This window comes from Eleginops maclovinus, chromosome 22, assembly GCF_036324505.1.
Source record: "Eleginops maclovinus isolate JMC-PN-2008 ecotype Puerto Natales chromosome 22, JC_Emac_rtc_rv5, whole genome shotgun sequence".
Classification (NCBI taxonomy): Eukaryota; Metazoa; Chordata; class Actinopteri; order Perciformes; family Eleginopidae; genus Eleginops; species Eleginops maclovinus.
Genome location: NC_086370.1, coordinates 14,651,783 through 14,667,585, shown reverse-complemented (window position 1 = coordinate 14,667,585; position 15,803 = coordinate 14,651,783). Strand labels below are relative to the sequence as shown.

Here is a 15,803-nt window from a genome sequence, read left to right as displayed (position 1 = left end):
TTAGTTATCGTTATCCCGACAAATAAGCTACTGTAGCAGTGGTAAAAACCTGCTTTTTAATGTCCTCCTTTTATTTGACATATTTACTGTCATAACTCTGCTTTTCATAGGACACATGCTTCAATGCATTCCCCTCCACAGTGACCGGAGATCTACCTGTCCCAAATTTCTTCTTCTGGAGAGAATCCTGGAGTTTATTCACCGGCCCAGGAGCTGCAGGTTTTTGTGTCCTCATGCCTGAACATCAGTTTGACTGTGAGGCACACAGAGGTTAGTCTGCAGGTCTCCTGGGGCTGCTGGGGACCTTTGGGACCTTGAGCACAAAAACCATCGGGTCTTTGGCCTTGTTACTGAATGCTCTGCGAATAACGTCCACCGCATGCTGATGAGTCACTCCCTGAAGACTCTCGCCATCCACGGACAACAGCTCATATCCTGCCTGCAAATCCAAACACAAAGGGTAAGAATTTTATTATTAGAAGTGCATGATTACATATACAGTATCTTTGATTCTCTTTTTCTGTAGCAATCCGTCCCTCATGGACAGTTCCCATAAATCTGCAGTGATTGTGTCCCTTAGCGGGAACCTGATTTATGCCAGAGAGAATTGGGGCCCTCCTGTTAGTTTAATATATTCACACTGAAAGCTGTCACTAGTGCACATATAAAGTTTCCCCTTCAGCAGAAGGTTGTTGAAAAAAAGAACATGACAACGACACACACACACACACACACACACACACACACACACACACACACACACACACATGCACACACATTTGTGACCGTTTTCTCTCTGCTTCCTGCAGGATGCGAGAAGAGAGTGATATAACTTTAGAGGCCTGAGGAGAGGAACTTCCCCCGATGTCATCAGCGTTTGACGAGGATGCACCTGCCTCATGTTCTCAACCTCAGTGAAGGTTAGAAACACATTACACAGATACACACAAGGCCAATGGCCATTGTTGTATTTTCCCCAATCACATCTTTTTTCCCTTTCCCTTTTCCTTTCCAGTGATAAGACACAAAGCGGCTTGTTTTTCTTTCATTCTGCACCTGCCCATTAGATCTATTATGGGTCAAACATATTTGTACAGGAGGAGGCTGGAGCTGTGTTTCTTCAGACAGGTTTTCTTACAACTCACCAGAAAGCCATGTGTTTACCAAAAAGAGCCTTCCGTGAGGACAGCATCAAAATATGTGGATTCATTTAACCAAAGAGGAGATTAAAAGTGTTTTTTCCCATTTTTGAAAAGTAATTTACTTGAATTAAATAGATCGCAACCTAATCTGCCCTATCCTCTTTACAGTCGTTTATGAAGCCCATTTATGAGGTTTCCTCTTTTCAAGCCAATGGACGTCACAATCCAAAAATAACACAGCCTGTAAAAACTCCTACAGTTGCATGGAGGGATCAGTGAATCGTTCATAATGCGGTTTTCCAGGCCATTATAAATAAATTCAAGTAGATTATTTAGTTTGGGAGAGGTGAAGTTCTGGCTTTGAGTATTAAATATTATAAGTAAAATCTCTATAGATAAGTGAACATCAAATGGTAACAAGCCAAACATTTTCTCAGGTTTTCAGATATTTGTCCCTAAACACTTGCTAAATGCTATTAAAATACTGTTTTTGTAATTATGTTGGTAGACCAAATCTTTCACACACAGGCCTACACATTGAGCCAAGCATACCATTCAGCCTGACACATGTTGTTTGTTAACCGCGCACTCTTACAGTACATAAACAGTTCAATAAAGGCACGTGAGACGCTCGTGTCCAGCTGGCACTGTCGAACAAACAGGAAATGATGTGTGCACATAAGCACACATTTAGACACTCCAACACACTCACTCATTCTTTACTGATTGTATGTTATCATGCAAGTCTAAGGAGACAGGATGCATGTTACGTCCCTCATCTCTCTGGAAATTGCGGGGATTTTGAACCGAGCCAGCGAGCTGATTGGTGAACTGACATGCTGAGGTGTCAGCTGGCGACAACAGGAAACAGTAGCAACAATGTCTCTGGTTATGAGAGAAAGGGTCTTCACACTTTTTTTGTCCTCACAGAAATATATCCACAGCTATTGAAAAATAACACATGATTTGTTAAAGCTATTTGTGGTTCTCAGAAGATGAATCCATTTACTTTCGATTATCCACTTACTTCTTCTCTAGTGTCACCAACAGGTCACACTTATCCTTCACTTATTCCCTTTAATATCTAAACTATAATTTGTCATTACATCTACTTGTCTTTCTGTTCGTCTTCGTCAGAGATTAAGTGCACATCATATGTGTATTATGTGAGTGCAGGCAGGGACACTACAAAGGAAGTTATTTGAATATGAAAGGCTGGACGGAAACTGGATCCCCCTTATGTTTCACAATCTAATCAGGCATTAGACCTGAGTAGTGATAGCATCTTAATGCAAGTGTTGTTTGGCTCTAGTCAAGAATTAGCCTGTGGTTAGCTGTAATGAGTGTGTGTATCAGGTGTGTTTAACTGGCCAAGATCACGGACTACTGTTAAGTTACTGTGCAGGCAATATATTACCAATACATTAGCAGACCAGCACCTGTGTACTTCATTAATAATGGAGCCGGTGGGATACTTGAGACGGCTTTTCTTTATCTTCGTCTCCACTCCTCATTGCATACTTTAAACCTCTCCCTCATAGACATCTTTAGTTATAGCAACGACAACAATAACTCATAAGTACAGAACAGAGGTGTACCCGGTACCTACAAAACACTACAACCAGGATGGATCTAATGTACTACAAAACGAGGGTGGTATGAACAGAGTACACTTTCAATACATATTGTGTAAAGATGTCATGTTTGCAATGTTAACCACTTATTCTCTCAGCTTAAGTCATAAACATTTTCTGTTTTGGTTTACATCATTCAATAGACACCCATTTTTTGTGATGTATTGAGGTGTTTCTTCCTGTCGTTCTGTTGCTGCCTTTGCTGCTCACCTTCAAAGCCTCATTTGTAGATGCAGCTCCTCCTGGGAATATTTTTTCAATCTTTATCATGGGCTGGACTCTAGACTCCATACCTCCAGAGATACTGATACCTGTACACACACAGAAAAAATAACCATTAATAAACTGAAGGATTGCTTGCAATTGCTAGTCTAATATTGTATACAACAAGTACACAAGTATGCGATACCCTGACCTCTACTGATGATGAAATGGACATGTGAAGATGAAAACATGAAAACTGACTGTTTCAAGAATTTATTTGGCAGTTTTTATTCTATATATTGAACAAACATGTTCATAGAATAAGAAAAACACTTAAGAGAATAAATTAAACTTAAACTTAAGTGTAAATACATGTTTTTCTGTATAACTCACCCAGTGACTGCTTGGCCTTGGTGATGGTCAAAGTGTTGATATCATACTCCTCAGGTGCTCTTCTTTTCACACCGTGACCATTTTGTGAATGTCCGTTGAACTGCTGACTGCTCTCTCTGCCTGTAGATGGACTCTTGTCTCTCTGGGTCGGGAAAACATGAGACAGAGGGGTTCTCCCTCTCCGCTGTGAAGGAACACGAACGCTGACCTCTGTGAAGCCCCCCTGCCTGCGCTGTCTGCCATCTATGCTGTCAGGACTGACCTCCCTCCTTGCTCTCCCATGGCCGTTCCTCACAGGTGACCTCCCCCGTTCAAGGTCTCTTCGGTCAGACGCTGACAATAAGGAGACGTCATCATACCGTGAGGGCCCGTTTTCTCTTCTGTTTGGAGAGAGATGGGGTTGGCGCCCACGTTGGGTGCTGTGTGGTGATTCTGTGAGGAGTAAGCTGTGGGTGGGTGATGGACTCAGAGAGCGGGTTCGCCCAGGCGAGGAGGTGTAGTTATCCACAGGTACATCCAGCAGAGGGGTGAAGGCACGGGATGGAGGCAGATGGCCTGACTGCTGGCCAGAAAAACGTAATCTCTCGAAATCATCGATCAGCTTACGCTCCGGCTGGGTGTCCTGGACCGGCTGGAGGTGGAACCCACCCCTGTAGTCTAGACATCATAAAGACACTAAGTTGAAATTTAAGCATGCAATGGTAGATATTACTTTAAAAAACTTCTGAACATAAAGTCAGTGTTGATTGAGCCCAATGGGCCGATTCAAATGATCAGAATTGATGCAGCAGAACCAAATATATTGCCATACTTCTTAATAATTTTTAAAAGCCAGGGTTCTCAGTCTAGGATTGCCATTGTATTGCAATAGTAGTCGCTTATTGTAGAATGCAATTTTACTTCCTTAACTGGGCATTTTAATATAAAAAGTAAACAACATTCTAATCTATAGCCTACATACTTGTTATACTGATACCTCACAAAGACTAAAACCAGCTTCTTAATGCAAAGTGTTTCCATCAAATGTTAAACAGAAGGTGATGAATATGGCAAAATATGGATTGGATTATCTTTTTAAGACAGAACTTTTGGAATAAATAATAGACTGTAATAGGCCGTTCTAAGAAACAACAGCAGCATAAAACATGTAACTAGTATAAGCACTACTTAAAAGTGTTTGAAATGGCACCGTCATGTAAAATTCACAATATTTTAGCAAACAGTTTTTGTGGAGCAGAGCACCAAACTGAAATAATAATGTTGACCCTATGACCCCTATCCTGTGATTTGAGAAAGTGAGAAGGCTGCAGTCAGTCTAAGATAAGACTGTATTGATTGTGTCTCAATGACTCCTGAATGAGATGAAGGATAAAAGCATCTCTGTATTGTTAAAGTGTCACAGTGGCTCGTCTCATCCCCTTTCTGCTGGCCACAGAGATGTAACACAAGCCTCTGCTTCAGCACAGGCACAGGAAACCTGAGATACTTTGTGTGGGTGTGTGTGTAAGTGTGTTTTATGTGAGGCTGGGATGTGTGTGTGTGGAATGCCATGAACGGGATAGGGTCTATGCCTGCAGGTGTTTTAGTTTGACACTGCAGATAAGAGAGGAGGCAGGAGAGAAGGGAGGTGTGGGAGGAAGAGTAAGAATGGGAGGTGAGAGGCTTAAGCCCCTCGTGTATCTTGTGTTACTTTGGGATTAGAGAAAGGACACAACTTGGCAGAGAGGGAGTCAGAAGAGAGCGGAGAGATTTTGTTAGATAAAGGGTAAGAGGAGTGAAAAATGAAACATTTGTACCTGGGACGGGTGTGATGAGGTGACGGCGAGGGGTTCCACTGCGAGGGGAGCGCAGAACTGGAGAACGAACTAAGAAGAGAAAAATTAAACAAATTAAAGCTGTAAATCTCCATAAATGAATCACTTTGATTTTATGATTTGAGGTATCATTAAAAAATGATCTGAAAAGTGATGTTGAGTACATTCCTCTGCTTACCAGAGCGACTCTTGAGAATATCGTACGCCTCGAGCTCAAAGGGCATGACCATGCTGTCAAACCGACCCAGCTCGGTTGTAGGAATCAGCATCCTGCAGAGGAGATGAACAAAATCATGTAGATCTACTCACTTCAACACATACTCTGCATTTACTCCATGAATCTCACCTTATTTCTCTGAGAAGCAGCAGTTTCTCTGGCCTGTCGAAGATTGCCAAAAGAGGACGTACCAAATCCTCAGTCACATTGTCAGACAAAAACTGAGGGAGAGGTTACATTTTTACACACATTAGAGGAGAAAATAAGCATAACCAACTATTGTGGTTGTGAATAAAGATAGATTTCTATCTATCTAATGATTATTAAAGGGCACCAATTTTACACATCAAGTTAAGTTATCCTGTCACAAGATAAACTACCCAGCTAATGGAAATGGTCATTATTTGGGAGGTATGATCCCATTTATCAAAGTTCCAATACAGGTTATTAAACTGATGTGCTGCACAGAGAGTTAATAATTTTGCCTGAGTTTCACCTGTTGTTCCTAATTGGGCTTTTAGGAACAAAAGGTGAAACTCAGGCATAATTATTAAGGAGGAGCATTACTTGGAAGTAAGGGTTAGGAGATCTCAGGCTCTGCTGCATCAACCTTAGTATGTTTAAATAATCTGTCCCTTGTGAGTCTCTGAACTTCACTTAAGTGCAATACTAAATTGCTGAAATAGCCCTTTGACTGAAGGTGTTAATAGTCTTTAGTCATACTGTGCTCTAAACTTGATATCGTCTGCATTGGTGGTAAAGGGCAGACAATGTAGCTGATCTCTAAAATTGGCCGATGAGTGTGAGATGGAACAAAAGAGACAAGGGGATAAAATGATTCCTGACATTTGATCCTAATCATAAATGACAGGCCAAATCCGTCTTTTGTCAAAGCTGCTGCCAGACACAGTTGTCGCTAAAGGACACTCAGCGACACTTGGAACAATAATGCACACTTAAGCCTGTAGCTAGCCAACAGGTTTTCATTCAATGGGTAAAGAAAAAACACACAGGAGAGTTTGAGGAACTTACCCGCCTGCAGTGTCTCATCACAGCAGCCACTTCATCCTGACTGAGCAGTCTCTTAGCCATATCCTCCACATGCTGCAGGGTCTCTGGTCGGGGCAGCAGGCTGCTGTCTTTAACCCCAGCACGGGATTCCCTCGGGGAGGTCAAGAGCTGGAAGGAACGACCCCGCTCCTTATCTGAGAAAATAAAGTGAAGACTGAAATAAACCACATGCATACAAAAACATGTGCAGGTTGCATGAGATGCTTTCGCAAAATCAAGATTTCACATTAAAAATACAATATATTGTATTTGAGTTTGTTGCATCATCTCACATACACCCCTTAAGTTTGTCAATGGCTACCTAGTGCTACATCACATGGCCATAACTGATATAAACTCCTGTACTCACAGATAGGAACAACTATGTTATGGACTGGAACCCAAAACACCATAAATATTATATGAAACAGGACTCTGTGCTGGTTCAAGACCTTTGAATTGCTGCACATACTGTATCTCTGATTTGTTCAGTGATTCAAATATAATAACTGAAGTGAAACAAAATGGCAATTTAGGGAAACCTAAGGCTAAGGCTATAGTTGACTGTTTGGGATGCAAAATATGAAAAGAGACCGTGCCCTCACCTTTATCTGCTTGATGTGACGGTGACTTGGAGCGGCTCTTCCCTTTACGGTCTTTCTTGAAGAAGAGGTTGACAAAGGTTTTAGATCGCTGCAGGCTGGTTTTACCCTCTCTCGCGCTCTTCTCCTTTTGCTGTCTCTTTTTCTTTTCTTTTTCCTCTAAAATATGGAACAAGAGAAGACAAAATGGCCTAAGTGGTCTTGAATAATGAAAAGATACCCCATTTTACCTCTCTGTGTAAGGTGTCCAAAACATAATTCATTACATTGCTCCATGCTTAACTGATAGCCAGTGACAGTGGATGATACACACTCTCCAATATGAGTACAGACTGTTCATTTCTCTTCCAGTCAGCTCCTCTGTTCACTGCAAGTAAATCTGCCACCGGGGAAAGCAACACAGTAATACTGATGAATAGCAGCTACACCACCCTGAACACAGCCCTATCTATTGAAGGCACTACAGTGAAGTGCTCCAGCTTACATAACAAATGTTTAATCAGCCCTGAGCTGAACCCATGCACCCTCTATGTCCTGGAGGTATGAATGAGCTGGATAAATTGAAAAGGAACGACTAATAACTCAACAGCCAAGCAAAGGCTCGGATGAAATATTCCTCCATATGCTTGTTCTTATTCATTCCTCACTGACGCACAACAAGTGAGAGCGAAGGCTGGTGATTAATCATGAGTCTGCGTTGAACTTTGGGCTCTCTGACAAATTATGTCTGGAGCTTAAATCAGCCATGTGGAGTCTGGATGTTGATGTTTACTTCCTGGAGTGATTCAAAGAAGTTTGGTCTTTTCACTGACAGATGACCTGCTGAAAGAGCGCTAGAGGATTTGAGAGTGGATCTAATTACAAAACCAAGTCAGGTACTGTCGCAAAACTCAACCAGATTGTTGCTGCAATTCTCACCGTGCAGTGACTCTGGAAAGGTTTATGTCTCAACTCAGATGGATGAAACTGCCACTGCAATCAACAACCAAAATATAGAGTACAACCTGATACTAAACTTGCCAACATACACAACAATACTGATATAAATTGTATGCCATAGCCTTATATCAGCTGGTATATCAACCCCACCAACTTATCAGTCTTAAACACTCAATCTTTTTTATTTGTATTAAAGCTGTAGTAGGCAGCAGAACCCATCAAGAGTCCACTAGATTTATGAAGAGATTGAACAATCTAATTTCCAGCCTGGGAGAGCATTTGATCTATTGAATTATGTCAGGGTGTAAAAAGGATTAACAACAAAAAAAAGCCTGCCTACCCTTTCTTTCATTTGAAATGTAAGTCTATGAAGTGACCATACAATCCTTACAATCCCAGTGAGCCTGTGGGTCTCACCTGATGCAGTGATGTGACTCTGGGAACGTCTGATTGGTTTCCGCGGTCTGCTCAAGGCCATCAGTGCCGCGGTCTGAGGTGATTGTTTCACTTCTTCCTGGTCCCCAGATGAAAGTGTCCTTGTATGTCTCCGCCCTCTTTCTCCAGCTCCACCCATCTCCCTAGGCCCTTCCCCTTTCCCTCGAATGACTGTGTCCTTCAGGAGCATGGTGGTCCCTACAGTCCTGCTGGTTTCTGTGGTAACTGGCGTTTCAGGGAAAGACCCATTACTTAAGGAGTGGTCCTGGTAGTTTGGAGGATGGGGGTCGGTCTGCATGGCGGTATCAGCAGTTCGCTCGGCACTGCTTGGACGTCGGGAGCAGTCTTCTGTAGAGATGGCGATGTCTACCATGTCTGAGCCAAAGACTGGAGGGAAAAGGACCTGGGAAAGACCACTGAGGGAGCTGAGAGGGGTGCTGGAGGACAACGAGGAGGCAGAGGAGTTTGAATCTGAACCTTGGGAGGATGGAGCACGGCCCCCACTGGCCACTGTAGAAAACAATTCATAATTAGTATGAAGTATGGAGATTGGTGTTTTAATAATATTGTGCAAGTGCAATGCCTAACCAAACTGTCCAATTATTATGTGAGCAAATCACACAGAGATACAGCTGCGACGTTATAAAGTGAATCAGATTTGCACAGGAAGCTTAATTTCCTTATTCTACTGTGTGCTTTGATTAGAACAACGTCTGTCTGGCTTTGAATGACCCAGATGTCAGGTCATGCTATGTTCCAGACATTTCAGTACGCTGAATTAATCCCTGCCGACGTTCAGAAGTGCTGTTATAAAACTTAAGAACAAGGCATTTGGGTCCTGTGAATAAATTAAATGAGAGGGATTTAGTGTAAGCAGGCTACATGTGGCCACTGTGCCAGTCTTGTTTAAAAGCAAATACGAGGCTTGCAAACAGATATTTAAAATGTAAAACTCCAATTCACCCAGTCAGATTTGCAATCTCTTGTAAATTACACTCTCCATGCTACTACTTAAGTCATCATCGCTGTTAAAACTTCATCTTAAACATTATCTCTGATGTAGTAATCAACATACGTTTGTCGAGCCAGCCGTATTCTGCCACCATCTCCTTGTATGCAGGATATCTCCCAGCTTCCTGAAGTGCAAAAACATCATTATATTAACACTCAGTGAAAACATATTGGTCAATGAAGTCATAAAAGCCATGAAAAGGAAACAAGCAAAGTTAGACAGAGTTACAGAAGTTACACTTTCATAGATATTTTTTTGGTAGCCTCTATTATCAGATTTAATACTTATTACCTCATATACTGTACATGTGTCACATCAATTTTATTTGCCTTGTTAGTTTGTCAAAATGTATCCATGTGTATCCTTATACCTATCCCTAAAATGTCATACAAAGAATGATATTTTAGTTAAAAAGGGTTCATGCACAGAAGGACAAATAAACAGGATGACGGAGTGCAATAGTTTACAATGGTTTCGAGGAAAGAGACATTTTCTGTGTGAACTAGTACCCGATAGCCTTGAGTCTATTTTAAGGGATTGTTTCACCAACACCGTTTAAGGTCAAATAAATAACACACAGATGCAGGTCACTTCTAAAATGTTCCACAAAAAACCAGTGCCTAGGTGTGACAGAGTTTAGTAACTACAATTAACCATGGCTCCACTATGTGTGACACACAATTGAGTTTAATAGGGGAGACAAGAAAGAAATAATATTCAGCTTTCTGTTGATTATAACCCGATCCCTGACTGCCTTTGAATAATGAACGTCCTCCCTGTCTGTTTTTCACACGCGGAACCTGAGATCAGAGGAGTAAAATGAGCACGTAGCAGTGTCAGTGAGCTAAGAGAGCGCTCAAACACACTGTGCAACACACATGTGCCCATTTAATACACACAGACACACAATTCCTTTATCTAAGAATGTCACAGGTTAAGTGACGCACCCTTGCACACATGCATGCGTACACAGACACATAAGGAACTGAAGGGCTGAGCCAGCTGTTCGCTCTGCTCTGCAGGTTCACCATGTCTCCTCTGAGAAGAGCCGGTGTTGTTTAACATGCTGTAACATTTATTATTGTCACAGCACCCAATCAGTTCTTATGTTTAAACCTGAGCAGATGATTAATATTGTCATACAACACTGCAGCAGTGAGGTATAAACGCCCAAACATTTCTGAAATCAGACTTAAAACAACCTTACTGATCTTTAAAGCATTTAAAAGGAATAGGCGGTGAACACAACATTGATATATTATCACTTTCTCAAGTGGAAATTAACACATGTTTTTCCCATCTACACAACCAGCTGACATGGAACAACATCAGAATTAATTTGATGAATGTAAGCCCAGTATTAACTCTCCTTTTAGTTCTGTTTTGTTCTCCTACAACTCCTATTTCACTTTTCAGCTACTAAATGCTCCATTTTGTTCACCAGCTAGCCGCTAACTTTGCAGCTCTTAGTTGCTGAGCGGGAATCGACAGGGTTTTGTAAGACCTTTTTTGGACGAAGTGAAGTGGAGGGTAAGCTTAAAGAAGCTAAAACGACCTGTAAGAGGTTAAAGGTGCAGAATCTGCTTAATATAAAACTGTTGATAAATGCAGCGTTTAATTGTGACCTCAAGTTTATTATTTATAATGTTATTTATGAAATTGTCCCTCACCCTGATGGTCAACATGACATGAGTGTGGCTCTTCAGAACCTCGACTGCATTGCTATGGGTGATGTCATCAAAGCCGATCCCGTTTGCTGCAAGGATTTGATCACCCATTTTGATGCCATGTTGTTCTGCAAGCCCACCTGGGTCCAACCTAGAGAGGAACACACACAAACAGATATACAGTAGATGTATGTCAAATCTGAACTTAGGTAAAGCCTGGGCACTTACAGTAAAAGCTGAAGCTTAACTGCTTGTATACTTCTTTAATTGTATGTTCTAGTATTCCTTTTTTTAACTGTGATGTTATTAGTATTTCATAAGTACATCTTATTTACGAGCTGTTTGTGTCTTAATCACTCTACAAGCTTATCATATCAGTTTGATAGGCTCCAATTGATGTCTCTTTGCTTAGATTTAATGCAAAAATATGTTCTCAACCGTGCTCCTTTTTGCTCAAGAAAACTTTTGGAGGAGTAACAGCTAGACTCCTCCTAACCCGCGCATGGCACCACCCTCAATAATTGTGTTTGTCGGATGCCTCTAGACTCTTCAGGTGCAAAACATTAGCTGAATGTGTTTAAATCCACACATGGTTCATACTTAGAAACATAAATTCCCAGTCCAAACTCTTTGCCTCCTCTGATGTTGAAGCCCAGACAGTAGTCATCTGATGTGGTGAAGAGATGCACGATCCTCCGGAGAGCACTGTCTGAACTCGTCTCTGACGGTGTTCGACCGCTCTCCTCCACCACCATCCGCCGGTGAATCAGATCCACCCTACACACACACACACACGCACACACACACACACACACACACATACACACACACACACACACACACACACACACACACACACACACACACACACACACACACACACACACACATACACACACATGCAATAGATGACAAATATTCATGCATGAAAAACTCAAATATAGTCTTTATCTCCAGCACTCAAGCCCATCAGCATCGGTTAATCAAATAGCCATAAAGGTCACAGCGGTAATCCATCCACCGCTGCCACATGAAACCAAGATACAGTATATCCCAAAAGAAAGATAACCAGTGTGAGCTGCAGTCAAGTGACAAGACTTCACAAAACACGGGCCATGCTAGGGTCAGTGGTGGTTAAAACAAGGTTGTAGTCTGTACTTCACGTAACAGAGCGAAGTACAATCACAATATTTACTCTCTGTTTAGTGAAGTTTGGAATGTGGTGTAAATATTTAATTGTAGAACAGAGGAGAGATATCATTTTTGGCAGCCTCCTTCACATTGGCACAACCTGCACTGAATAAACTCACCATGTGGTCTTCTCCTTGGAGTAGCGAATGCCGGGAATCTTGCCCACCCGTCTCACCACCATCCGCAGCCTGTTGTTGCCCGTCAGGACCTTCACAGCGCTGCTCATGGTGATGCTCTCCAGGCTGACCCCGTTCACCTCCACCAGCTTATCACCCACCGTCAGCCCAGCCTGCTCTGCAGACACAGGTGGCACTCAGTACGATACACCGGAGTAAATGTCACAAGGAAACAAAAGACCACATGCATAGATGGAAGCAAACTCTAAAATAAGCTTGCAGTCAGCGTCAGACACACACACATACACACTTCCTCCTAACCTGCAGTGCTGTCATCCTCCACCTTGCTGACAAATATGCCAAGTCCATGTTCAGACCCCCCACGGACACTGAACCCCAACCGCCCATCTGGACTCTTATCTACTGTCACTGTGTGAATGTCTTCACTGTCCTCCCCTCCTGCAATACCAAGGAAAAAGAAAGTCAGGTTTTATATTTCAAAACTATTTTCAAATACATCAATATTATTTCTCAAATAGTAATAATGTTTTTTTGTTCCTCCAAGAAGTGTAACTTTTTTCAACCATGATTCACTGAGGAACATACATCTGTTTACTAAGGCTGCAACTGATAAATATTTTAATTGTCAATTATTTTACCAACTAATTCATTAACTGTTTTGTTAACAACATACTTGTCAAATAGTTTCCCAAATTGGGATCAATACAATTTTATCTTATTAACATTTAGAATAGTAAAAATGCCTCAGGTTTTCACATCCAAAATTAAAGTCTGCACACTTCTTGCTTATTTTTGGTATTTATTTTTGCTTTAAAAAGAGAAGTAATCCTTTAAATATTGTTCAACTAATGTGCACGGTGAACTCACCGTCAACAGGTGAGTTGATGATAATGACCCGGCCCATCGGGGAGGAGGACCTGCGTCTGTGGCGGTGCTGTTTCTTCTGCATGTAGCGCGTGGTGCTGTGGGAACCCCCGGTCTGGCCGCCATGGTTGTAATGGGGGTGCCCTTCTCCATTTGTCATCTCCCTCCAGCCAGAGGGGTGAGGAGAGCGAGCCATGCTATGTGTCTGGCAATCCTTCCCTTAGTCATCCAGACAGGAGGATATCTTGTGCTTGCTGTCAGAATAGAAGAGGTGCAGCCTGGGATGAAGGTATGGATACGGAGGACAAATGTGGTGGGGAACTGGAGTTTTCTTTCACTTGCTTGTCCAAAGTGGGAGAAAAAGGTCCAAACTGGAGCACGCAACTTACAAGGCTGCAGGCAACATCTCTGATCTTCATTAAAAACAAATTCTGACCCAATACTAGGCCTAATAATTGAATCCTAGATCCAAAGGAGAAATGCAACATGAAAAAAGTGAAAGCTGAGCTCCACACAGCTGAATAAAACCAATGGCGAAATAGTTCCTTGATCCATGATTCAACTGTTGACTTTACTTTGTAGTTTAAAGAAGTTGGTATATTCCACTTATTTCCTTTGCAGAATCTGAATCCATCTCCATAGAGCTCACGGTGCCTGTTTCCCCTGCTTCAGCTGCTGCCGGCCTGTCTACAGAGAAGTCAGTGGTGCATGGTGATTCCCCTCGAGTCATGTTTAATTAAATGGATATCTGTTGTGAGGACAATATACTGTAAAGAGTACTGTGGGCTCAGAAGAACCTCATGGGATACTCATTTTGGTTAAGTAATGACTTTTAACCTGGGACCTTGAATAAAATAAAATGTAATGTAATGTAAAAAAAAGAGGTTACGTTGTCATATTCTCATTAAACATCACGTGTTTATCAATCAGCACCATGGACAGCGTCTAAGAGACAGTAAAGTGACATACTTTTTGACAGTTCATTATAGTCTATTCCTAACTAAACCTTTGAACTGCTTGTTGAGTTTTTGCAGAGGTATCAACAAACTTTAACCACACCAAGTATGTTGTGGATACTTCAACCCGTGAAACGCTACAAAACTGTTTCATCGTGACATAGCGTTTAAAATAAAGTGAACATCGTATGAGAGTTACCTGCTGTGTCTCCATTTTGTCCGGGATAAGCTCACCGGTCCGCCTGGCTGATGCATTATTATCGGACACCTCCGGAGGATTAGTGCCACCCCAGTAGTTCTCCAGGTGACAATTGTTGTCCTATAAGGTTTAATCCTTTTACATAAGCCTCTGCAGCTGTGCAGCCATTAGCGCTGAAGTAATGATGATTAAGTACACCAATAGGAATTATATTACAGCTACACTGCTTCAAGTCTGTGTCAGTTTGTCGTCAGGTTATTAATGTGTCGAATAAGTCATTGTTCCCAGTAAAACTGCAGAGATGTGTGGAGAAAGTGAGCTCTTCCCTCCTGCCTGTGAGGTGGGTAAACAACCCCACCCGGTGGCCAGATGTGTCACATCACAATCTCCATGTAAATCCGATTTGCTGCAGTGCCCTGGGTATTTATTAATCATATTAATACCAGTGGTACTGAAAAGAAACAGGACATTTCGACCTTGAAAATCTTGATTTTTTTTATTCGAAAAAAAAGGATCCGTTTGATGTGGTTGATTAGTACTGTTAAAACATAGGATCATCCACAAATGATTAAAGTTTACAACTCATTTTAAAAGCAGGTTGTTTCAGTTGGTCATAATAATTATAATTGTATACAACTTTATTGAAAAAACATGTACATCAAAGGGAATCTTAGCTTGAACAAATACAGTAGCCCTACGTATTTTCCCCAAATAGATATAACCAAACATATGATACTATTGACATATGATTAATATATTAGACTATAGCTACTGTTAAGTAAGAAAAAAACTGCTACAGAAGGGTTTCACTGGTTATTTATGATTTTTTTAAAAACACTTTCTTAAATGCAGAATAAATACTTAAAATATGTTTTTTTTCATTGAATAGAAAAGAGACGATCGTAATCACAGTAGCTGCATACTGTCTACATTACAAATTCCTATAGGCCTACATCTTTTCAAAACTTTGTCAGGAATAATCATTCAATTGTTGTTTTGGTTTTTTTGCACTGAATACATTTATATGACTTTTTTTCTGGACAAATGTAAAACTTTTGAAAAATGTTAAGTACAAAACAACCTCGAGCCAGTCAGCTGCTTTTAACCAATCGTGTGTTGTCCACCCTCCCACGCCCAGGGGTTTCCATCTGCTCACGTCCTCCATGACGACACACCGCTCCCAGTATCTGACTGCACGGTGCTACTTTCAAAGACATGTACGAAGCTCTGATTTCCGGCACTCAACCTCACATGGACGAATATGACCGTGTTTTAACTATTTTTTATCGAATAATGTTTGATCAAAAATGTGGTATAACCGAGGAGTGTGTCCTAATAAGATAGGAT

The 15,803-nt window shown here is 41.4% G+C and overlaps 1 protein-coding gene across 1 annotated transcript; it reads right to left on the bottom strand.

Annotated features, from left to right (window-relative positions):
* Positions 1-55: 55 nt before the first annotated feature.
* Positions 56-13,505, bottom strand: pdzd7a (PDZ domain containing 7a). The gene is made up of 15 exons (XM_063875285.1): positions 13,305-13,505; positions 12,738-12,875; positions 12,420-12,594; positions 11,710-11,886; positions 11,113-11,260; positions 9,506-9,566; positions 8,413-8,940; positions 7,060-7,215; positions 6,437-6,609; positions 5,534-5,625; positions 5,366-5,457; positions 5,170-5,238; positions 3,374-4,030; positions 2,987-3,087; positions 56-439 (listed from the first exon to the last, which is right to left on the bottom strand). Exons 1-15 carry the CDS (start codon positions 13,495-13,497, stop codon positions 272-274), a joined length of 2,928 nt encoding a protein of 975 aa, XP_063731355.1. The 5' UTR covers positions 13,498-13,505; the 3' UTR covers positions 56-271.
* Between the last annotated feature and the right edge of the window lie 2,298 nt (positions 13,506-15,803).

What these genes read in the sequence shown, in the direction of transcription:
- pdzd7a (XM_063875285.1), bottom strand. Translation starts at nt 13,497, where the DNA reads ATGGCTCGCTCTCCTCACCCCTCTGGCTGGAGGGAGATGACAAATGGA. An exon ending in GGAGGATGACAGCACTGCAG is followed by an intron (nt 12,595 to 12,737) that starts GTTAGGAGGAAG and finishes CTGTGTCTGCAG; the next exon opens with AGCAGGCTGGGCTGACGGTG. An exon ending in CTACAAATGAGGCTTTGAAG is followed by an intron (nt 440 to 2,986) that starts GTGAGCAGCAAA and finishes TTGGATTTGCAG; the next exon opens with GCAGGATATGAGCTGTTGTC.